Consider the following 25,328-nt stretch of genomic DNA (forward strand, 5'->3'; position numbering starts at 1 on the left):
CCCACTAATACTTTTGGGTGCAAATCCTGTGGTGTCTCAGGAAGATCCACCAGGCTTTATTCCAATACTTGTAACTGGTTGCAGGCTCACTTTACCTGCCTTGGTCATGTTTGTGGTGGTGGCATTCTGCTGCTGAAATAAATTAAAGTTGTTTTCAGTGCAAAATGACAATCCATTTTATAATTAATAAATGTTCTAAAAGCCACCCATTCATTTTATAATAAATAAATGTTCTAAAAGAGATAGGACTAGGAGGGGCTGTCCAGCCCAGTGTGCCAAATCTGTTTTAATTTGTCATAATCTCACTTTCCTGTTTTCCCACCAGACCATTTAGACTCCTACCCCCTTTTTTTTCCAGGAACACATCTAGGTGTCTTTTGAATTCGTTTATTGGCTCTGCTGTGTGTAGCACAATACAGCCTTTGTTACACTTTTAGCTGGAGCTGTTTATACCCAGTGACCCATAATTTGCTCTCAATTACACTCATGTACATCTGAAGTAACAGCATCAGAATCAATACATGTAACTGAGAGCTGAAATTGGCTCTGGGAACTTGAGCACTATTTTCTGTCTTTTCATAATTAGAAAATTTCAGTTGATTAAAAATGCTTATTTCCCTTACAGGAGCTACAGAATTTCCTAAACTCAGTTTAATTCTGTTTAGGTTATTCTTACTGTGGAGAACAAAAAGTTTGAGCCTTGTGACTAAAGACTGAGAAGGCATGGTCAGGGTGAGACTAGCAAGTTGTAGAATGGCTTTAGAGGATGAGAGGACAGGGTGTAAAATGGATACAAATTTGAAATAGAACTTGATCTTTGTATGAATTGAAGTGGGAAGCTGCTGCCCTGGGATGTCCAGGGGTCCTCTCCAGGCCTGCCTCTAAAATCTGATGGGGAGTCATGGAGTCAGTTTTGGATGCACAGGAGTGAAACTACATTTTTGAGAGAGAATGGGGCAGGAGGAAAGTGGGTGCAGTATTTTGGGGCTGGAACGGGGAGTTGGGATGAAGGGAATGTACTGAAGCAAAACATTGCAGAGAAGGTATTGATTTTATCTGAGGAAATGGACTGGGATAGGAGACAGAGGATAGTGTTCAGTACAGTTGAAAAAGGTTTTTAAATACCTATAAAACTAAAGAAGAGAAGTTTGAGTTTTAAATTATCTATGTATATTTTGAAATGCTTTACTAGGACATTTTAAGGAGAAAAATGTTACGATTTTTGATGACCAGTTGGAATATATAAAATTTCACCAGTTTCTAGTTCCCTTTAAAAACAACAATGAAACTAAATCCCTGCCAAAGTAGTGAGATAGAAAATTGTTCTGTATAGTTTTTGTGGCTTTCTTAAAATAGGATACCAGACATTGTACAATTAGTTTTACCTGAAGTTACTGTTTCAAGAACATCACCAAAAAAAGTTAATCAACCCTTGATCTTTTCTCAAAGAGCTTGAAAGTTCACACTTAAGTTTCCAGTACTTTGTCATTTCATGGATGAATAATAGTAGGTACTTTTCCAGAGGAAATTCAGTAAATTTGATTCTGGAAATCTTAATAACTTAAATATCTAGGATAGTGCATGTGCATGGAATGTTACCTTGAATTATCTCAGCTGTGATGCTGTCTGGAACAAACTGTAATGATGCAAATGTAGCTTTACCAGCACGTGGAGCTTTGAAATATGGATCTCTTTCTCAAGTTGTTTGTTATGTAGTTGTTCTAGAGACAGCATCTGTGGAACCAGCACACCTTGGTGGAATGTTTGGGCCATGCTGAGGATAGCTGGTATTGAAATCAAGGTATAATAAATGCTTGGTTTCTCTTCAGATGGCCTGCCCCAGTTTTCTGGCATAAAAAAATCAATTCTGACACAAAAAAAATCAATTTAAATTTCCCAGATGTGTTGGATCCTGTTACTGTAAGGTGATTGTTGGCATGTTCTGTGCCTTGCTTGAGTGCCTGCAGGAATTACACTGGAAGCTGCCTTGTGGCACCTTTTCTAGAGATACCTTTTCTTCAGAATTATGTATTTTTCAGTGTTATATTACTCTGTGTCTGTTATATAGGGAAAGTTCTTCCCCCAGAATGTGCTTTCAAGCTCCTCCATAAAAACAGAAATAATGCCAAGACCAGAGTCTGTTCTAAATCGAGCCAAACAAACCATTGAGAGCTTCTCTGCTGTTCCCATACATTTTAATCACATTGTTGCTTGTGCTTTTCTCTGCAGATAGAAAGTCACTGATATCTTCTTCCACTTCAGGAGTGAGTCTTGTATTTTATTGCTGGAGCTTTGTTTATTTTTTGCTTCCATTTTCTGAGTTCTCTGACCCGTTTTATCCATTTACAGAACTGGCAGCTCTTTGAAACTTTTTTATTTTTTTTTTGACTGCCTTTGCTATTTGCTCCCACAGGAGAAGAAAAGATAATGATCAGGAAGTGCAAGTGCAATCCCTGCAGCAATCCCAGTGCCTGCTTCCACACTTGCTGACTCCTCTGGTTTCTTTTACAACCCTACTAAAGCAACAGCATAGGAAACTTCTGTACAGCCTAGGGATACTGAGGTGCTTTTCTGTTTTCCATTCTGGGAATCTCAATGGATTCTATTCCTTTTTCTGTCCTCAGTCTTCCTCTTCTCTTCCTGGTCTTACACAGCACTTGCTTTGTCTCTATTAATTAGTTAATTCCGATTACACTTCCGTAAGAGCTTGAATGTTTTTATTTCATTCAAAGGTCAGGAAATAATGCCAAAGCTTAAAATACCAGCATATCTAATCATGGAGATCTCTCTTAGTTGGTAGCAAAGTGTTCATCATGTTGATTTTCAAGTTAGTCAGGGGGCCTTGAGGCCAGGAGAGTAAATGCACACAAAAGGGACGATTTTATGGCTGGGCTGTCATGGATGGGAGATGGGGTCACTGCTGTCTTGGTCTGTAATGTAAAATGAACAACCCTGGTCTGAGAGGGTTTTCACAGGGCTTGGGCATGCAGAAGGATCTGGCAGGGAGCAGAAGGCAGGCCTGTGGGTGAGCAGGGGTTTTAGGGGGTGTCCCCTGAGCTTTGGAGTCACTTGTCTCATTGATGCTGAGTACCAGCAATTCTGTTTGGAGGGGCTGTTTGAAGACTTCATTTTTTAAAAGTGGGGAAGTGTCAGAGCCCCTGTAATTGGTAGAAATACAGGACTAAAGCCTCAGAGGACAAAGCCAGGTACCAAGAGCTTAAAAATAATGTGTCTCCTTGAGAGCATCCTAAATTTACCTCTTTGTATTTCCTGTTTTATTATGTCCTTGTAGGAGGGAAGATAACCCATATATAGGTTTAATCCGTGTTATTCAGGAAACTGTGTAAGGAAAAATCCTTGCCCATGTTTTTAGGATCTTCTGGAAGTTTATTTATTCACAGCAGCATCGAATCTGAATGAAATGCAGAAGTAAGATGGAAAACTCACAATCTCTTACCATGCAGCCTTTTCATGGTTCGCTTTCCTCCTTTGCCTTTTACTTGAGGGCAGAACTAGGGTAGAGAAATAATTTTTGTTCTCTTCTGAAAGGTTACAGTAATAAAGAAACTCTTGTTAACATCAGAGTATATGGCAGGCAGGAGTTTTCACAGTCTGGCATTGTTTATTTTACCAGCAATTTGGAACCTTCTGCACTCTTAAAATATTGGCAAGAAAATATTTAACTGTTAACTGTTCTGTGGCCTGTGTGTGTTTGAAGCCCTGGGGAGGAGGAATGCTTGGGGAAATCAGGTTTTTCTCAGCTTATGATTGAAACCAGAAGGTGCAGAATATTGGTAGAAGGTGAAAGCAATGTGACTTCAAATTAGAATTTTACCCAAATGTGGAACTGATGGGAGAATGTCAAACAGGTCACGTACGAGCAGGGCCCTGCCAGGAGAGAGTGGGGAGGCTGATGGAGCAAACACAAATCAGCCAGTCTGCCAGGCATACAGAAATGAATTTGAAAAGGTGATAGTAATTGTGAGTATTTGCCTTTGTCCTGGCCTCTGTCACTGGATGAAGGTTGTAGCAGTAAGAATTAGGCTGGTTAATTGCTGACTAATTGTATGGACTCTAGCAATTGTCACTCCATTTGAAATGAAACAAACATTTTTTGGACAGTTTTTTTAGGAGAGGAGATGGGTGCCTTGCTGTTCCCCTCCAACAGAAGCTTGTCCTGGTCCCAAATTCTGGAGAAAAAATGGTTTTTTGTGTTCTTAACTATTTTTCCCCTAGGGGAGGATGACCTGTTTGGTATGAGCGGGATCATTCTTGCTCATATTGCTACATAAAATGTAGCCTCTTCCCATGAGGGTGTTAAAGGCTATGCTAAGGGAGCAGGGTTTTTTAATAGCACTAGCACTTTTCAGGTGAAATTCCTGCCAAGTCAGCAAAGTGATCTGATGTCTGGTGTCCAGGATCATCTAATGAGCTGTGCCTGATCTGCTGGAAGTCAGGGCAGGAAAGGACAGAGACCCAGAGAGGAGAGATACCAGCAATATCTGCAAAGGTCAGCAAAAAAGGGACAAAGCTGAGCATGTTCAGAGCTCCTGCTGCTGTCAGATGAAGATCCAGTGTGTGCTGTGGCTGCCAATGACCAGAGATATTTGGGATAAAGGATAAGAAACAGAACTGTGGGTCAGTTCCTTCTGGTACATTCTCCTGGCATTCACTAAGGAGTAACCTGAGAGCTGCACGGGGATCACTGACAGGAATCCTCCAGGAATGTGCAGCTCTTTGTTACCTCTTCCATCATTTTTGCTCTTTAATGCCCTGTGGCAGTGACTCCTGCCACTTAAATGCGTTGCATGAGAAAACACCTATATTTTAAAATATTATTTCATCATTTCATTAGATTCTTTTCTACATCTTTTTTAATGAGAAACAGTGGACAATAATTCCTTGTTTATCTGCTTGATACCAGTTGTGACTTTGCCTCTCCATCATCTCTTCTTCCTCATTTCATCCTGAAAAGTTTCCTGAGTGTTTGCTCCTATGTGTCATCATGGTCTTTTCTGTGTGTTTTCTACTACTTTTAGATTTGTTCAGAGATCAAAAGCTAACAATTATGCACACCATTTTATATGCAGTACATTATGGATTTATGCAGAATAGGGTTCCTCTTTTGGTTTATATTCCTTTCATAATAATTCCTAAAATTTATGTATCTTTTTCTTCACTATTGAATTGTTCAACTTAATTTTTTTCTCTTAAAGATCCATTTCAAAACTGTAGCTGCCAAATGTGTGCATGTTGTTAAATAGGTTTTATGGAGTTTTTTTTAAACACCTACTACAAGTACCTTTATCAGCATTGAATATTACTGGTCATAATTAACTGTGATTTTTATTTTCATCTACTGTATTTTCTACTAATTTGTACTTACCTGTTTCTGCTGAAAGACTTTTCAGAATGGATGTCACCTTTCCTGTCTCTGCAGCCCTGGTAATGTTAGCTAAGATGTTTAATTTAGTTTAGCACTTTATGATGCCTGGAATTTCGTTGTTCTTGACTTTTATTAAGTTTTCAGAAGCCTTTCTCTATGGGTGGATCACATCTGGAATATGATGGACTGGGAGTGTCCAAGGCCAGGGTGGACAGGGCTTGGAGCAACCTGGTCTGGTGGAAGGTGTCCCTGCCCATGGTAAGGGGTGGAAATGGATGGGCTTGAAGGTCCCTTCTTCCAACCCAAACCAGTCTGGGATCGTTCTCTGACCCTCAGAATCCTGAGTGCTCTGAGAAGGTGATGGAGCAATTCACTGCCTGATCCTGTGGAAAGACTGGGCCAGCAGATGCAGCCAGCAGGAGCCAGTTTCAGGGGGCCCACAGGAGGAGATTGATCTCCTTGGGGGTAGCAGACCAGGGTGCTTCTTGCTGAAGCACATGGTGAGTGCAGAAAGTTCCCTGCACAAGCTGCTGGACATGGAGACCTTCTGGAGGTTACTCTCTAAACAAATAGCAAAAGTTGGGAAGTATCCTTAGCTGAAATTAGTTGGGAGAATCCTTGGAGGGAGTATATATCAGCTTTTCTAGGGTTTGGCCTTTTCTCAGGGATTCTGGTTGCTGTTGAAGGCAGGATACCCTGGTAGGTGGCCCCTTGGTCTGGTCAGTGTTCCTGGTGTGTGACACTTCCTGACAGGCCCTGAGGTTTGACTCAGTGAGGAGCTGGAGCTTTACAGGAACTCTGTGAGTGCTCATGGTTAATGAGTGCTTAATGATTTATCTGCCTTTGCTGCTGTCTCTCCAGGTGCTTCTTTCAAACTTGGTTCTGAAATAGCCCTTATCAGTTTATCAGGCTGAATTCCTGATTCTGGTGTGTTCAGAAACACATTGGTTAGCTTTAGGCTTTTAGCAACTAGGTTTTTCAAGAGGCATTACAAGAAAATCCCTTGACAGCTGCTCACCTTACAGAGAATCAGCACAACTTGACAGAGCACAGCAATTTGACCTCTTCTCCCTGATCCTTCTCTTGAGAAGTTATCAGTGAACTCTGCCAGCCACGTTCTGCAGGGAAGCAGGAATTTGGAGTAAGCCATTGAATGCAGATCAGATTGTACTGTGATCTGCTCTGCATCTGTAACTGTTACCATGGCAGAGCTTCCAAATTAATAAACTGCAAGATGGGAACAAACTTCATTTTCTGGGTAGCAGAAAGGTAGGGGTGAGCATCTGCTTTTGCTGAAAGATGTAGGTAATGTTGTATAACTTATTGATGATTGCACAATTGTTGTGAAGGTAGAGCACGCACAACTTTTTCCATTAACATGGTGTATTTTATGGATTGAAGATTTTGGCAGGAGCTGGTTCTGCTACAACCCAACATTTACCTTTTGTCTAGGTTAAAAGAATATTGTGCTAGGTTATCACTGAATATTGAAGAAGGCTTTAAAGATTGTTCTCTGAAGTTAATGATTATGGAGGTGTATTACAAAATTACTTCTAATTAAAAAATAGAGAATTTGTCAGAAGAGTTAATATTTAAAACATACGGGACTCAAGCTGTGGCTAATTACAAGCAGTGATCTGCTTTGCAGACAAAGTAGCAGAGCAGTTAATAAAAGGCTCAAAAATTGAAGATTGGAAAAATAATTTCTTTAATACCTTTGTCATTTCACAAGTATGTGCCTGAAGGAACTGGCTGTTATGGCCCCTTGCTACAGGACTCTTCCTAATCTTTTTTATTAATTTAATCTTTTTGATTCTAGCTACAGTCTCAGTCATGTTGAAATTACTGTCCTGCAAGCAGTAGTGATGTTACAGGATGAAATTAAAGGGCTGTGTTTGCCCATTTAATGTCATGTGTGTTTTAACACAGTATTTTGAGCAAACACTCAAAAAGCCCATATATAACTGCGAGTGCTTATATATTATTTATAAATAACATAAACCATATTACAAGTAATTCTGTCCTATTCCAGCTTGAGAGAGGGGGCATTAAAAAACCTAAATATTTGTGGAGTGGCATTTTTTACCATGGAAGTTCAGTCCTGTATCTCCTTCAGGAACTTTTGTTGATATTCCTGCTCCAGCAGTCAGAAGTGTCAGTGAGAGTGGCTGATGTTTATGGCAGTGGGGCTGCAGAAGCCCCCAGAGTGGACTCAGCCATGACAAGATGAGTGTACTCAGACCTGTGGAACTTGTTTTGCACAAGGGATGGATTAATTTGTACTGTATCAGCATAAACCACTGCTTTGCTGTTGCAACTTTGACCACTCCAGGAGGGTGCTGCTGGTGTGGTGTGACACCTGGAAGAGCCCAGTCCTGGTTTGAAGAGATGACTCTGCTGGCACATGCATCCTGTACAGGTACAGGAGCAAACACATTGTACAGAAGAGGCTATTTATTCTAGCAGGATTGGTATAACGAGAATGAGGGGGTGGAAACCCAAGCCAGAAAATTCAAATATGAAATGAGATACACATGTTCAACTGTGAGGGTGATATGCTTTAGCCAAACACAACTTAGTGAGCTTAGGGCAGGGGGAACTCGGTGAAATGTAATGGTCTGTGATATGCAGAGGGTCAGGTTCTATGATCTAATCATTTCTTCTGGCTGAAATCTCTTCATAAAAAAGTCTAGTTCAAGCATAACTTACAGCCTAAAGAGAGGAATTGCTGCCTGGAATTCAATGACTAGTGCTTGTACAAGGCAGTTAGAAGTGCCCCTTCTGGCTTTATAGTCTATGGAAGGATTAATGTGTTAAAGTAGCTTAAGGGTGCAACACATGCTGGGCAAAAGCTGAAGCAGAAAGAAACTCCTGTTGCAGTGCTCAAGGCAGTGCAGCCCATGGCCATCCCAGCTGGGGCAGTGCTGGCAGGACACAGGTGTGCAGTGACACTGCCAGGGATGCCCTGTCCTGCTCTGAGGGGATGGGCTGCACCTCTGAGCAGGCAGAGCACATCAGAGCCCACAGAATTGTTAAGATTGGGGAACACCATCCAGATCATCCAGTCCCCATCAGTCAGTGTAACAGCACCTCCATGTTCACCATCAAACCATGTCCTCAACTGCCACATCCACACGATTTTTGAACCAGGGATGATGACTCCACCACTGCCCTGGGCAGCCTGTGCCAGTGTTTTAAAAGTCTTTCTGTTGTTTCTTTTCCTTCATGTCCAATCTAAACCTCTCCTGGTACAACTTGAGGCTGTTCCTCTTGCCCTGTCATTTGTTACCTTCCAGTCTGTGCACACTGATCCTACTCTGCACTGTGAGCCAAAGCAAGTGGGGAGGAGGAGGAGGAGATTGATTTCCAGAGGAAGCTCTTGGTCCTTCAGAGGACACTGACGTGGACTAATTCCAGAGCAGCATTCACTTTGAACACCATGGCCATGTGTTAGGTCTTTTGCTATGTGCCAGCAGTGCAAGAGAGCACTGTGCTCTTACTTCCCTAAAAATCTTCTTAGAATACAAAACCTTCTGTGAGACTGAGCTGCAGAGTCACCCTCAGCACGTGGCTGTTGGATGATGCACATGAATTCCCTGAGGCTGAAGATGGTTTCTTCGCTGTGACATGGAAAATCCAGCAGCTGCTTGCTGCAGTTGTCCCACAGGCAGAACAGAAAGGCTCCCAGAGGAAGGCCCACAGAGAACAGTTGTGACCTGTAGCAGGGAGATAATGTTAGCTGTACATTTCCTTGTTTCAGAGGTCTTGTAAAGGTGAGATGTGTACCAAAAATGGGTTCCTTGTTTTGAACTAACACAGTCCTGTGTCACTCAGCCCATAAATCTGTCCAGTGACAGCTCTGCACTGGGCTGCTCCAAGGAAGGCAAAGGGGCAAAGTCCCAAGAAGAGCTCCAGATGTTACTGATTTTTTCCTTGTTATTAGCAATTACTCACTTGGAATTCTCTAGCAGTTTTTCTTCTTAATAACAAACCGTGGAAGAGTCAGCAGAATCACAACCAACCAGATCCTGAAACTTGCCAGTGGCAAGAACTTGTACAAGCTTTGAAAGAGGAAGCAATTCCAGCAAACACTGCTTTGGATGTGCTCATTTTTCTTGATTTATAAAGAAGGATTTTTTTTCCCTTCAGTGTTTGTACTTGACTGATGCCAGTTGTATTCTTCAGAAACTGCAATATTTCTTTAACTATCATTTCATTGCATAAGATACAGCTCCATCCCCAAACTCAGATTTTTTATCTGAAACTGTCTTTTAAGATGTATTTATTGCCATGTTTGTTTAACTTGCTTATCTCCTTCATCAGTCTGTTTCTTGCTAACCTAAAGCTGCTGCTCTTTGGTTTTAGTAGGGAAAGCTGCTTCCCCAGGGATGTATAGTCCAGGACTTGTCTCTGTAATGGGACTATTTGTTTTCTTTGCCCCTTGCAGTTGCCTGCTGTAACATTTGTAGTATGTGTTAAGTAATCCTTGAGGTAACATTTTTATTATGTCATAAAAAGTGCGTGGCAAATATATAATAACTCATGGAATTTGTTTGTTTAAAATGGAAGGATAATTTATTGAGTGTGTTACATGAGACCTGCTCCCCCTTATTAGAGCTGTAGAAGTGCAGCTTATTTAGAAGTATGTTCTATTGAGAAAAACCACGATCTCTGACATGCACAGAAGGTTTGAGCATGGTTGGGTAGAAATGACATCATAGTTTATGTACTCAATAAAAATTTAATTAAGTCATTACAGAAGTTGCAGTCATCATTTAACCCTCTGATTTCTTATGTTTAGTTCTTTTTTTAAACATTCAGTAATAACCAGTCTCCAAATCTTGATAGCCTATAAAATATCTGCATGAATTTTAATAGTTTATATTAATGGAAAAATATGAGTAACTGACATAAAAGGAATTTTCCTTGTGTTTGCACTATGTGCATTGCTATAAAAACCAACAGATGAAAAAAGACAGTGGTTTAAGGGAAGAGTATATGAACTGGAAATTTGTTCACTTGACAGAAACTAACTCATATTTTGATAGAAAAGCTGTTGTGTAATTGTCAAGGTGAATACTCACAAAGATACTGAGAGAGAATTCAGGACAAGGGGTTCCCAGTGTGGTGGATGTGCTGGGCTGGTGTCTCTTGTGTGTGAATCCTGTCTCTGCAAAGTGCAGTGTCACACCTGAGTGTCCTGCTGGTGTGCAGGGCTTATTGGCCTTGTCTTCTGTACTTCTGGAGCATGTGAGAGCTGTAGAAGAGAAATGCCTTGTGTCTCTTGGATCCCTCATGGGAGTCAGTACAAAGAAGAAGCTTTACCAAAGTGTAGCTGGGCCCTTGGGAGAGGAACTGCATCACTTTGTTGGCAGAGGTAAAGAGCAGAGGCAAGAGGGACAGGCAGTGTGGGTGAGGGAGATGCACAGGAGGCATTTCAGCCATCCCTCTGCACCCAGCAGTTGGTCCAGTCCCATTTTAAGCTCACATGGGGTCAGTTCTCACATCAATGGGTGGCTTAGGCCAACCCAGCAAACACTGAAGCAATTACTAAATTTAGTTAAAGGTCAGTGTGGAACTTGGACTGAGTCACACAGAGCATGGGGGAAGTTGCTGTGTCATCACAGACTCTGAAAGAAGTTTAATCATAGTCAAAAACTTATGAGTCTGAGCTGCTAGAGATGCTGGGGAGGCAGAATTCATGTTCTTGCTGGCTGAGAGTCTGAACAGTGCAGGAGGAGCAGTGGCAGGGTGGCGTCTCTGTCTTTAGCATTCCTGTACTTCCACTGTAGTAGCACATCCATCCCTGCAGTCTGTGCTTTGGGGACAAAAAAAAAAAAAAAAAAACATTGAAAAACCTTTGAGTTTCTATGGATGAATGAATGAAGGTCTGGAATAGCTGCTCAATAGTTGACTACAGAGGGGTCTCCATGCTCTTGGACTGTGCTTCACACTCCCCCAGCAGCATTTTCTCTCCCCTCCTGCAGCTGGTGGCAGAGCTGTTGGCTGGGATGCTCCTGCCAGTTGTGAGCTGGGTAACACCAAGCTCAGCTGTGTCAGGGGGGTTCCAGAGGGACTGACTCCTGCTTGCAGCCAAATCTCACTCAGGTGGGCTGGGGCACTGGTGGCTCTTTGTCCACTCACAGTGAAACTGGGAATATTTTCTCCTCATCTCTTCCTTAAAGCCTCTACTGATGGTTTTCTGGTTTGTTTTTCAGATTAATTCTACTGTTCTAAAAGAAGACTTGAAAAGGATGGCAGAAAATTTCTATGCAGCTCTGTTTGGATATGATGAGGTAAGAAAGCTGTTTCCAGGGAATGTACAAGTAGACCATCTAATTCCTGAACACAGAATAGTCCAGGTGGGGCAAACATTCACTGCCTATTTTTTTTGAGAAATATTACATTAGGGAAGCAGCCTTGAATGAAAGTTCTTAGAAGAAAACTGCACAGGGCATATGGATTTAAACCAGGGGTGTGGAAGGTAGGGTGTTCTTTCTGCTGTTTCACCATCCCTTAGTGGCCACCACTAAGTCATTTCCTCTGTCTGAATACTGCTGTACTCAGCTGTACTTTGAAAGCAAAGAGAGGATTTATAGAGTATTTATAGGGAGTCTATGCAAGAATATTTACAGGCAGTATCTAATAAGACAGGGAGGCAAAAGCACCACTCTGCACAAGTGTCTGCAGGACCTTCAAGAGGAAAATACAATTACATTGGGTTTTTTGCTCTTGTGAGTGTTGCTCTTCAGATGCTCTTATTCACATCATGATATTGGTTTTTTTGCACAGTGATTTGCTTATTATTATATTGTAAATGTAACCTCATAGAATTGTGGACAGTGTTACACATGCAAGGTTTAATCTAGTTTGAAGTATAACCAGGATGTGTCTGCTTGTGCTTTGTTGACAGTCTTTTTGGAAACAAAATGTTTGCTTTGATCAAAGACAAATGTTGACTTTTTAAAATTTTTAACTGAATATTTTAAAGTCATTTGCCTTTGGTAAATGTGTCAGCAGAGGACAGGAGTTATGAGCCTGTGGTGACAGCACTACATAATCTAAAAAGACAATAAAAGTGCAAGAGAATTTGGACAAAAAACATTAATGGATGTGGTTCTTGTATAAACCAAAGCTAAAATTTGATTTAACTGGAAAAATCTAGATAGTTCTTGATGAGCAGGGTTTCTCTCTCATTTAGAATGAAAAGTAAAAAAGCAAAGAAAAACAGCAAACTCCAGACTACAGTTCTGCAACGTTGGATTAAATATCCTTTAATTTTTCTTTTAAAGTGTCATAGATTTCACACATTCCCATGAGGTGGTGCTGCCTTCTCTGTAAGATCACCATTTTTATGGTAAATATTTCATAACATAGAAATGCAGTTATCAACTCCGACATTAGGAATACCCTGACCCAGGTTTTTTCCAAATTAACTTGCCAGAAAATTGGTTGGTTACAGGCTGCTCTGTAAATTAATTTAAGGCCAGGGCTGTTTTTCCATTCTGGGAAAGAGTGATGTTGCTGCCTTTCCATGTGCAGAGCCCACGGCAGCTGTGGGCTCTGGGGCAGGTGCCGTGGCCAGGGGCCAAGTACATCAGTGGGGGTGTCTCGTGTTCAGACCTTCTTCACGTGCAGTTTTTAATCCCCCTCTGTCCTTCCCTTTAGGGAATCCTGTGTGATGATCGTGTTCTGGCATCAGCTCTTTGGAGGAACCTTTTTAACAGGAACTGTGAGGACCCTCGGCACCTGGAGCTGCTCGTGGAGTACGTGCGCAAACAGGTGCGGCCCTGCACGGGCAGCTTCCACTGCTTCCCTGAGCTCATTCTCATCAATAAACCTGATTCTAATATTCAGTGATCATTTTTAAGGAGAAGAAAGGAAAAATCTGAAAACTGGATGATATTTATTACAGAGTCATGGAATGTCCTGAGCTGGGAGGGACCCCTAGGATCACCCATGGCAGGGGTTTTTTTCCTTTATTTAGAAGAAATATAATGTTAGTCAGTGTACACATAAGAGTTGAAGGGTCTAAACTAATTTGCCTACATTTGTTTAAGATAAGAGCTGTGAGCTTGGCTTCCATATTTAGAGAGTGCTGCAAAAATGTGCTTGATCTGTACCAAGAGGCAGCATTCTTTAATTTATCCTGATATATTTATCAGAATAAATTAAAGAATCATAGAATCACAGAACATCCTGAGTGGGAAGGGACCCACTGGGATCATGCAATCCAACCCCTGGCCCTGCCCAGACCCCCCAACAGCCCCACCCTGGGCATCCCTGGCAGCTCCTGCAGCTCTGGCAGCCTCGGGGCCGTGCCCATTCCCTGGGCAGCCTGGGCAGTGCCAGCACCCTCTGGGGAAGAGCCTTTCCCTGGTATCCAGCCTGAGCCTCCCTGGCACAGCTCCAGCCATGCCCTGGGTCCTGTCCCTGGGCACCAGAGAGAACAGATCATTACTGCAGTTTGATGACAAATGGCTGCAGAGAAATTAATGGAATATTGAAAGCAGTCCTGCTCAGCTATTTCTGGACCTGTGCTACAGAGTGGCTTGACAAAATGTGCCAGAAATAGCCTGCAAATTTGTTGTAGAATTGTTACCAGTGTTACAGAGTTGGGCTTCTCCTCATAGTGGAATAGCACATAGAGCTTGAAAGTCTCTTGGTGACCTTTGAGGAAAAGAAGCAAACAGGTTTGTTTTCCAGAATTATTTCTGATTCTTTCAGTTACAACCTGGAGGAGGCAGCACTGAGTAGTGTTTGTCCTCTCAGCCCAGAGGAGTTTTGTGAACCAGATCTCTAGGAAATGGTGGGATAAAATCCATTTGGGCACCAAAGAAAGGGGGTGAGAGAGGTTATGGAGTAAAAGTGGAGGGTGTTGGACAGGAAATTGAAGACCAGACCTTTCACAACATCATTCTCTGTAATGTTTCCAATACCATATTCAGGAACAGATAGAGGTATGGAGAGACAGTATGTAAGTTTGTGTCTGAGAAAATGAGAAATAAGGGGCTGAGCTTCCTAAGGGACTGAGGACACTTTGGGGATGCCAGAGAGTTCTCGGGAGGGACTGGCTTAAATACTGAAGGTTGCTGATGCTCAGTGGTGAAGCTGTAGGAAAGTTTGCTGGGGACAAGCACATATAAAAAGTATGTAATTTGGGATAATTTCTTGCCACATGGGCAATTTGTTGCATTTCTGGATATTCAAGCAAAGGATAGGTCTGAAGCAATCAGCAGTTGAATAGGAAAGAATGATCAGGCAGGAAAATGTGGCACATTGGGGAGGAATGAGCACAGGTTCTGTGCAGACAGATCATTCCTGCAGACAAGTGGTGCACTTGAGGAAGGCATTCCCAGCTTTACATAGGTACCAATGAGCTCTGAACTGTTAGCACACAGGAATGAGGCTTTGAGTTCTATTATAAAAATGTCAGTTCAGCACTCCATAGTGTTTAAAAAAATGTAAAACAAATCCTCAGAACTACTAGGGAAGAAATAGAGGATAAAATACTGCTGTGGTGCCAGTTTTACATGTCTGGTACCATTGTGAGCTGGAACAATGTGTCTGGTTTGGGTGCTGACGACCAGAACAGATCAAACATTACCTGAAGAAGGCTCAGAGAGGAGCACTAAGGGTGACAGTGAAACTGCTCCTTTTGTAGCAATGAGTGGAATCCCCTGCCCAAAAAAAGAATGGGAGAAAAAATGGGAGACATCTCTGGGAAGTCCTGAAGGCATGTGAAAGGTGAGGAAGGAAAGGCATTCAGGGACACAAGAATGTGGGGACAGAGCATTGACACAGGTGATTGGGATGCTGCAATTGCACATGGGGTTCCAAAGCCACTGGCAAGATTTATGGAAGAAAAGTTTGTCCAGGGCTATTAAATCCACAACACTTCAGACTCAAAATCTGTGAATGAACAGATTCTGAGAGGGAGGGAAAATGAACAAGGAAGAGAGCATTGTGTGCTGTGTTTAACTCCTCCTGGGGAAGCTGCTGGTGGTGACTGTCAGGAACAGGACACTGTGCTTAGGTGGCTTCCCAGTGTGACCCTCTGTGACCATGGGTCATTCATTCCCCTGTTGAGAAACTCCTTGTCCAATTATCCTTTGTTTCTATAACATTGTGTACCAGGTTGTCCCCAGTTTCTTGTGGATCCTGTCTTTAACAGTGGCTGTTAGTGGGTGCCAGAGGAGAACATGGTGACAGCACAGCATGTACTGTGCCCCTGGTCAGCTCTCCCAGCCTTCCTGAGCTAATGGTGGTGGGATTGTCTTTGACTCATCCTTGAATGACTTTTTTTTTCCCCCATTTCCCATATCTAGGGTGACCAGTGGCAGCCAGCTGACCCTCTGCTATATGATGAGAGGGTTTGTTTTTTTTTTATTTTGCTTATATTACTCCCTGAAATTACAATAGATCCTAACTATCTCGCCCAGAGGGGTTGTGGATGCCCCATCCCTGGAAGTGTTCAAGGCCAAGCTGGACAGGGCTTGGAGCAGCCTGGGACAGTGGAAGGTGTTCCTGACCATGGCAGGGGGTGGCACTGGATGGGTTTTAAGGTCCCTTCCAACCCAAACCATTCAGGGAATTCTTCTGTTGGGAGGATGAGCATTCATTGCATGTTCACCTCTTCCAGCTCATGTGCTTTGATGTGATGAACCCCAGGTGTTCCCTGCTGCTCAGGCCATTTTTCTGTAGCTGAAGCCTCGGTTGTGTGCAGGGTGGGAGCTCTCCATGGGGTTCTGGCCTGGGCAGTGTTCCCTGCAGTAACCACCAGGAGGATGAAGTGACTCATGGCAGCTTTGCTGGCTCCTCTTTGCCCTGTTGCCAAACTTCAGAGGAGGCATCAGTGACGCAGGTGACTCCAGAGGATCTGCAGATCCTTATCCTGGCCTTCCCATGACGCTTCGCAGTCGGAAGTGACCGTTTTAGGTCCACCTCACAGAAATGGCAGAGTAGGCTGAAATGTCCCTGTTGTGTTGTTTTTTTGGAACGAAGTGTTTGTGTAGCTGCTGAGGGAGCTGCCTGGGCCATGGGGAGGTGGCAGTGACTTGCTGTGCTTGCAGGTGCAGCACCTGGACGCGCTGAGCGGGGAGGATCTGCTGCTCACGGGCGAGGTGAGCTGGCGGCCGCTGGTGGAGAGCAACGCCCGCAGCATCCTCAAGCCCCTGTCCCCCGTTTACAACGATGAAGGACTCTGAGATCCACGTGCCAGAACAGCTTGGGAAGCATGGCTGCAATGGGACTGGGCTGAGGCTGTGTGGTTGGGAAGAACAGTTTGCTGTTGGAAGGAAAACATTTCATTTGCTCTCCCATCCGTGGTGCCTCGGTAGCCTCCTGGACAGCCGTACTCCCGAATCTTCACCTGCAAATAAATGCTCATTGTTTTAAGAACCTCTGTCCTTTTTATGGACCTGAGGGGCCCTTGCTGACGTGGACAGAGCTGCCTTCTGCCTTTAGGAAACCAGGTATTCACCATGATGTAGAGTTCTCTCAAAAAGACATTTCTGTCCCTTGCCTTGTTTAAAGAGCTGCTACTCAGAGACACAGTGGTGTCCTCTGCTCCCTGAATGGTTGTAATTGTAAATCTGAGCTTTGCATACTTAGATATTAAGTATATATTTTAAATGCCTGATACCAAGATGGAATGGTCCATCTTTGCATTAGTGGAGTTAAGAATTGCTTTAACATTCTGAAGGGTTTTCTGTGAAAATCCCTTTTAGGAACTCTCCGTTTTGTTGCACAAGGGTGAGAGAATGCAAAGAATAATGCACAGTCCCCAGCAATCCTCTGTGACTTTGGCTGTCTGAGGGAGATTAAAACCCCAGTTCTGGCTGGGCTGGCACTAAAAGCTGCCCCAGAACTTGTTGTTCAGTCTGCCTTGCTGATACTTCCATATTCTTTGTAGAATTGTCTTCTAGGAACTCCTTTATGAAAAGAACATCCCTGTTGTGTCCCTGGGACAGGACTCTGCCATCCTCCATCCCCTACAGCAGCAGTCTGGGGGTTTTAGCAAGATCCTTCAACACCAGTGAAAACTTTGTATGGCTGTGCAGGCAAATACAGTAATTAGGGGAGCAGGAGCTGCACTGATGAGATCAGCAGAGGCTGAGGTGCTCTGTGTGGGTGGATGGTTCACCAGGCTGTTTCCAGGTCAGTGGCAAAAAGAGTTTTTATTTCTCTCCTGTCCAAAATCTGAGTCAATAATAAATGTCAGTCTGGGTTAAATTGCTGTGTGTTTGTTTTCTGTGCCATGTGTCCTTTTGATAAGAATAAGCCCTATAAAATCAGGAGTTATTCCTAATAAAAGTATTAAGCAAAAATAGAAGGTGATAATCCTTAATTTACAAATTTAATCCTTAATTTGTGACTCCTTACTCTGGTGAAAGTGAAACTTTGCCTGGTTGTGACTATTCTTCCTTCTCAAGTTGCTTTCTTTGTGTTTCTGTTGGGGAATATTTGCCATCTCTTCCCTGTGTAGAAAGCAGTGGGATGCAGCATAGAGGCTCCCAAACACTGACTTGTGGGGTTTTTTTTTTTTAATCTTTTAGGGAGCCTTCTGTGTATAAAAAAGGCTTTTTTTTTTCCAGAACGAGCTTCCTCAGTTTAACTTGTTATAAAATGAGGCATGTAAAGAGCCCCTCTCTCTGTGTGAGGTGTATCCCTTCTCTGTGAAAACATTACAGCCCAAACAACTTGCTTGCAGTTTATTTAAGATGCTTTTGTTGAAAGCTGAGCTAAGCAGAGAAACCTCTTATGTGTGAAGTATTATACAGTGTGTGTGAGATAATAACACCTTGTAATTCATTACAGCTGGCTTGTATTTACATAAAAGAAGGCTGAGCTGTGTAGGAATTTGCTGATTAATTTATTTTTAATGAGAGTGAAGTATACCAAGTACCAAAATAAACTTTACTTTGTGTATCTTACTGCTCCTGAAATAGGTGGAAAAATTAATGGTAGATATTTTGGCTCAAAACTACATACATTAATTCATATACAAAACAGTTATTTAAACTTTAACCCCTTTCCTGCTGTGTAATTTAAACCTGAGCTCATGTTCTCCATGCCATGGGAACAGGGGCTGGGAGCGCGGCACCATCGAGGCTGGAGAGCTGCTGGAATCCCTGGGCTGGCCTGGAGGGGAGAACACCTTTGTGCTCTGGATGTGGGATAGTGTGTGGTCAAACTGAACCCTCCCCTGTGTTTATGGGCAGGAGACTCCACAAGTGATGGTGCCAGATTGGAGTCGTTGGCATCTGCCCCTGCACCTTTTATTAGGGTGAGGATAAAGGGCTGTAATCACATCCCTGCCTGGGCCATGAAATGCCTTCACCACCCGCTGGAAGGGCTGAGCCAGCAGTGGGCTGTGCTTGGGCGTGTGGGGCCTGCTGAGAAAACAAGGCAGATACTGTCTCTGAGTTAAAAGGGTAATTTGTTACAGAGGCAAAATCCACTGGAGGCTACGCAGGACCAGGGAAGACTTTGCTTCCCAGTCATTGGTTACCCAGACAGGATCCTACAGTATTAGATTGGAGAGCAGGAAGAAATCCTTCCCTGTGAGGGTGGGCAGGCCCTGGCACAGGGTGCCCAGAGCAGCTGGGGCTGCCCCAAGAGATCCCCTGGACCTCTCCAAGGCCAGGTTGGACGGGGCTTGGAGCAGCCTGGGACAGTGGAAGGTGTCCCTGCCATGGCAGGGGGTGGAATGAGATGAACTTCAAAGTTCCTTCCAACCCATTCTGGGATTTTAATGTGACCCCTGTTGCTCTCAAGAGGTGAAGCTGCCATTGCCAGTATCTTACATAAGACAGAAGGAAAGAAAATACATTCCCAGTAGCAAAATCTGCCCTCTGCAGTGTTCCAGCAGCAGAGATTGGCAGGTGAGTGGTTCCTATGCACAGCTCTGCTTCAAGGGCAGCAGAACAAAGGGGGTTTAACCAAACATTGTAAAGCCTGTCTTCTCCTATTTTCAAAGTTTTCCAGAGGGAATGATTGAAGGTGTTTCACTTATGGACAGTTCTTTGTTTATGCTGTTGGGTTTTTGGAAAGTGGTCTCAGACCATCAGCTTAGAGGCACTTACTGTATTTAAATGAACATATCGATGTGAATTTCTTCTGGAAGGAACCACTTCACCATCCAGCCTGATCTCCTGCCTCATAGACAGCATTTGGACATCACTTAGAATTCCAAAGAACTTAACTCTTAACTTTTCCAGGTGTCTTAAAATGAAGAGACATGAGCCCCTAGGAAGCATTCATGATTTCAGCTGGATCCTGGGTTGCTCTCTGTGGATAGAAGGATCAGCACTCACTGTCTTTCCTCTCTTCTGTTTTGCACCATGGGAGAGTAGGAGCATGTTTTTCCTCTCAGGGTCCAACTTGGGAAGTCTCTTGCTTTAGGCTGGTATTTTTGAGATGTTTTGGAGTAGAGGGGAGTCATCTGATTCTCTTCAATGCCCACTCTCTATTTTAGGTGATTAAATGTTTTCCTGTGTCATCTTGGCTGCTGTGCTCACACCACCTTTGGGTGTGGAACTGTTTTCTCCTGCATCTTCAAAGTGCTGCAGTGCTGGGAGCACAGGCATCCTCCATGATCTCCACACTCCTGTGCTAGCCAGTGCTTAAGTGCTGTTGCCACTTCCCAGATTTGTGACTCCCATCCTCACCTTGCCCAAGGTGATATTTTCAGTTGTGTCTCTGCCCCACCAAGCCCCAGGTCAGAACTGCTGCTCCTGACCTGGCAGTTGGAATTAACCACTCTCCTGTCTCCCTGCCCGTGCCTCAGCAAATGTGGGAAGCAGAACCTGGACACAGAACAAGAACCAGAGCTAAGAACCAGAGCTGTAAATGAGATTAATGTAGAGTAGGTGAAGAGTAGCAAAGCTGGGGGGGTGAGCATCAGCTGGGAGGGGACTGGTTGTGCAAGCTTGGTCCCTGTGACATGTGCCACTGCCACTGCCTGGCACCACTCTGAGGAGCACTGGGAGCCATGCCCTACCTTATGACCCACTTGTATTTTCCACATTCTCCTACTTGTTGGAGAATGGTTTAATCCTGGTGGTTGCCTGCATCCCAGGGATGTGCTGGAGTAGTGCTTGAGCATTTGGAGAGGTTTGCTGATCTCCTCTCCAGGGGTGCTGCACTGGGTGCTTCCTTCCTTCCAGGAAGAGAAAAGTCCCACTGTAGGGAATTTAAAGTGTTTAAGTTGATCCATACCTAGAACTGCTGTGTCTTCCTAATTCTTCTGCTAAGAGAGCTGTGCCACAAATGGAGTGGTTATTTCAGCCCCAGTGTGGGGTTTGGTCCTGGCCACAGCCTTGTACACGAGCATTTTTCTTGGCTGATGCTGGTGGCAGCTAATTTAGAATCATGGAACACCCTGACCTGGAAGGGACCCATCAGGATCAGAGTCCAGCTCCTGGCTGTGTACAGGACCCCAGGAATCCCACCCTGTGCCTGAGAGCATTGTCCAGGGTTCCTGGTGGAGACTTCTCTGTATGGGCTCCTTCCCTCCCCGTCTGCCTCTTCACATCTGCCCTGCTTTGTCTGATCTCTGTTGTCTCCCTGATTAATGAACTCTAATCAAGGCTTCTTTGCTCTTTTCTCTGCAAGAAGCTGTGATGAACCTGTGTCCTGTCCTTCCCACTGACCTGCACTGTGTCCAGCTCTCCCAGGCTGGAGGGACACCTGTCCCAGCTCTCTGGGTGACGATGTCCCTGTGCCACTGGAACAGGATCAGCATCTTTGGGCACGTTGTGTCAGCACAGCCTGGCCCTCAGCATGCTCCATGTTCTCCTGAAGGTCTGAGAAGGCAAGGAAAGGGCAGCAGCTTATGTGAGAGCCTGGGAAAGCTGACAAGGACATAGGAGAGACCCTGAGGCTCAGCAGGGGTGACCAGTGGGCTCTGCTGCTTACACAGTGCCCACCCCTCCTCTGCCTGCAGAGGGACTGTCACCTGTGGGTGCCATGGGCTGCCCGGCCTCCTGCACCCTGATGGGGCAGTTGAGTATTAACAATCCTGTAATCCTTCCCAGACTCATCTGGTGAGGGTTTTGTCAACCACTGCCCCTTCTTCAGGCAGTGGTTAAAAAAGGCCCTGTGCATCCTACATGTGTTCTTCCTGAAGTTGCTGAACATGTTGAGGGAGTGCTTGTTTTGCTTACAGTCATTCAACCTGCTGGGCAGCTTGCTCTGCTCATTTGTGGGACAGAAGTGATGGCTGGGCCTCATCCTTCCACTGGGAATGCAGAGCTCACATGGGAGGGATTCCACCTTCTGCTGTTACATCTCGGTGGCTGCTCCAGATGTGATTTGCTGGGAGCAGCCAGGGAGTTCAGGTCAAGTGGCAATAGAACTGTCAGAGGGACCTGGGGCAGGTTAGTGGAAACACTTCCAAACACTGTCTTGAATTTTTTTAATCTTTTAGGGAGCCTTCTGCATATTAAAAAAGGCATTTTGTTTTTTTTTTTTCCAAAACAAACTTTGTCAGTTTAACTTGTCATGTAAAGAGCAACATCTGTTACCAGCAGCATCCTCTGTCCTGCTGTTGCTGTCTCGTGCAGGTATGTTCATCTGGGAGGGCCCTGCACAAGCTGCTGAGCCTGGATCCTGTTGGGAGCTGCTGCAGCTCCTCCAGAGGTGAGAGCTCCCTCGTGCTCATTGTAGAAGTGAGGAGTCAGAGCCTTCATTAATAACTGCATCACAATGAGCTGGGATCCTTCATGCCTCATCCCACCTGCCAGCTCCTGGGCTGCTCCACATCCTGTCAAAACCAGGCATCTTAGGCAGATTTACTCAAGGTCCCACATCCTTCCCTGTGCACCCTCTTCCTGCTGGTAGCCAGACCCAGTGATGTTACAACACCCAGTTCTGTCTCTGTGGATTCCCTTTGGAAGGAGACACAGAAGGGGTGTCTGGAAGTGCTTTTCCCATGTTCAGTCTGGGGCAGCAGCTGAAGGAAGCAGCTCTGTGTCCCTCTCCTGCCAGCTGAGCATCAGCCCCCTGAGCAGCTCGGGGCTGCACTGCAGCAGCTCCATGGACTCACGTTGGCTTCCCTGCATGGCACAGGGGTGTGGAGACCTTGGAGCTGCAACGGGACAGAAGCTCTGTGCTGGGCACAGCACTGGGCAGGGGCAGCAGGGCTGGGGGGTCCCTGCTCCCCTGACATCCTTTGTGGTTGGATCATTGGCCTGTGGCTGGCAACTGGTGTCCAGTGCCCTCCTTCAGCTGTGCAGGTGTGAGGCTGCCTCTCCCCTGATTGAGAGGGTCTTAACAAATGAATGGTAAAGATGAAACATGGAATTCATGTGCTGCCACTGTGCTTGGATTGTGTAACACCATGGCTGGGAATCTTGGACAAAAAATGGGGATATTTGACTTTGCTCTGTGGGTTCAGTGCTGACAGAGCTCAGTGCAGGAACTAAAACTGGGACTTCTCTCATCCAGCTGTGCTGGCTGAGTGCATCTGGCCAGTGAATCCTGCAGTGGAGCACTGCTGTGCAGTGCCATCCAGAAATGCTGGTACAGCACTGAGGAGCACCCTGATGTTTTGAGATGGAAGATTGGGTTTCAGTCTGAAATAGAGGAGGGAAAAAAGGAAATCTGGCTTCTAGTGTTCCCGGGTGAATGCTCTCCAAGAGCTATCAGGAAACAGGCTGGCAGGCTGCCTCCATGTGTGCGTGAAGAGGAAGCAGCAGGTACATTCTGTGGAGAGCCCAGGCAAGGTGTTTGTGTTTGCTGAGCTCCAAGAACATCTGTGGGATGGAAGAATGAAGTATTGCCTAATGCTGAGCTCAGTTATCAGCCAGAGCAGAGCTGCCCAGAGACATTGACTTGGCAGTGGCACTTGGGGCGTGCGTTCAGCCAGAGGGAATTTTCCCCTTGTCTTTCTCTGTTGATTGCAGAAGGTGTGTAGACAAGACTTCCAGATAAGATCCCAGCTTTTAGCTGGCAAAAATAGGCTGATGAGATTCCCACATCCTGTGTTGGCCAATCAGCCTCTGGAGTGCCAATTAGAGCCCTTTTGCCAGACAGCAGGGACAGGACACATCTAATTTTAGATGTGTGCATGGCAAACCTCTGTCACTGACTTGGGCAGCCCGAGCTCCTGCTGTCAGTGGGGGGAGATAAGAGCTTCCCAGGCACCTTTCATCCAACCTGTTCCAGGTGTCTGCTGCAGGGTGAGGTAACTGACTCCTGGAAGTCTCTGCCTCTCCCCACCAACCCTGAAGGAGCCCAGCCTGACGAGCTGGGCTGGAGATGTTTACATCGTGTGTGCTTTCATGTGCTGAGGACATGAGAAATTACTGGAGGGAGAGTAGATCATTAGCAAACAGTGCAAATCCCTTTACAAATCTCCTTTATCGAATCAGCAGCAGAAAATATGCATTTGATTACCTCTTTTAAAATTCACACTCTTTTCAGCTCTTTAGGAAGGCAAAAAGTAGGGTGATGGTACACTTCTTTTCTGTTATCACCCTGGCAAAGCAGCTCCAGAAAAACACTCACCATGTTACAGCTCCTTCCCTTTGTTACTCTCCCAAACTTCCTTACACTGGGTTGGGTGTTCACTTCACATTTTAATTTAGTCTTGAAGCTGTTCTAGCATTTACTTTCACCCCTAACACTTCTGTGCCAGCAGCTTTGTTATAGTTTTGTCCCATCCCTACTTTGCCCTTGCTCACAGCCAACTGGCAGCCAACTTCTGTTTTCTGATTCAATCAATGCAGTGTTCTTGCCATTTGCAGTCCTGCTGAGGCTTCATCCTGAATTCAGGCATCCAGAGACCAGACAGCTAATCCAAACTAATCATCCCACTCAGCTGTAGTCCATGGAGAGTGATAGTCCCTTGGGGACATGATTCATCCCAGCTGTCTTAGAGCCTGGTGTCTGGATGTGCTGGTTCACACTCAGGCACGGCCATCCCTACTCCATTGACTGTTATTCCATGCCCATGATTATTCCAGGGCACACATTTATCTTTTACATTACTTAATTTAATTTAATCCCAGGGGATTTTGTAGATAAAAGGCTAATTGATTACATCAACTCTCCAGCCAGTTTTTCATTCCCTGGTTGCCTGTGTGGAGTTCAGTAGCTCCAAGGTGAGCTGATCTCTGCTCCTCTGCAGTTCTTCACACGTTGTGTTCTCCTGGTGTGTTCCTACACAGTGCCTTACTTCACATAGCAATGTCTGCCCGTACTGTTCCTCCATAACTCCATGATGCTTTTGGGAAGCTGGAATTAACTAATCCCCAATAAGCAGCATGTGGGCAGTATCATCATTCACACAGCACCAGACCCCTAAGGCTGAATGTCCTTGAAGGATTTCCAGGGAGATGCTGAATGAGCATGTGAAATATTGCTCTTCTCGCCTGCAGCATCTAATGACCAAGATTCCTGCTGGGATTCTTACAAACACCATGACTCTGTGTGTCAAAAAATAGACTGTTCTGGTGTAGCAGAGCCAAGCTCTCAAGAAATGCTAAGGAGGAGCATTATCTGTGGCTCAGGGATGAGTAAGTTTCTCTGCTGAGTCTGATTACCCACTTGGGATATTTGTGTTTCATTATAACTGACACTAAGCAGCGTGTTTGATTTGGAACAAATTTCAAGCAGGAACAAGTTCCAGCATCTGCATTTCCACTGTGAGCACAGTGAGGGACAAAACAGGTTAGAGCCTGCTAGGCCAAGGGTGAGGACCTCTCTAGGGACGGGAAGGGAAGGGGAGAACAGCAGATTAATCAGTTACAAGGAAAAGGAAGGAGCAGCTTGAAGAGTTGATATTCTTCCTCTTGCAAAAGGAACACTCTGAGCACCGAGTATCAGGTGTGAGTCTGGGGAAGCCGGGTGAGGGAGCTGGGAAAGGCGGCTCCTCCCCCGGAGTGGGAGGCTGTACCTGGTGATTAAGGAGTTGAGCTTATGCTGAATCCTGGAG

The 25,328-nt window shown here is 44.7% G+C and overlaps 1 protein-coding gene across 1 annotated transcript in view; it reads left to right on the forward strand.

Annotated features, from left to right (window-relative positions):
* Window positions 1–18,316, forward strand: part of UQCC1 (ubiquinol-cytochrome c reductase complex assembly factor 1) — a 47,190-nt gene extending 28,874 nt beyond the window's left edge. The window contains exons 8-10 of the mRNA XM_054644454.2: window positions 11,605–11,682; window positions 13,055–13,168; window positions 16,459–18,316. Of these exons, the coding sequence (XP_054500429.1) occupies window positions 11,605–11,682; window positions 13,055–13,168; window positions 16,459–16,593 (327 nt within the window). The 3' untranslated portion in view covers window positions 16,594–18,316. The remainder of the gene's footprint in view (window positions 1–11,604; window positions 11,683–13,054; window positions 13,169–16,458) is intronic.
* The last annotated feature ends 7,012 nt before the right edge of the window (window positions 18,317–25,328 follow it).

This window comes from Agelaius phoeniceus, chromosome 17 (assembly GCF_051311805.1).
Source record: "Agelaius phoeniceus isolate bAgePho1 chromosome 17, bAgePho1.hap1, whole genome shotgun sequence".
Taxonomy (NCBI): Eukaryota; Metazoa; Chordata; class Aves; order Passeriformes; family Icteridae; genus Agelaius; species Agelaius phoeniceus.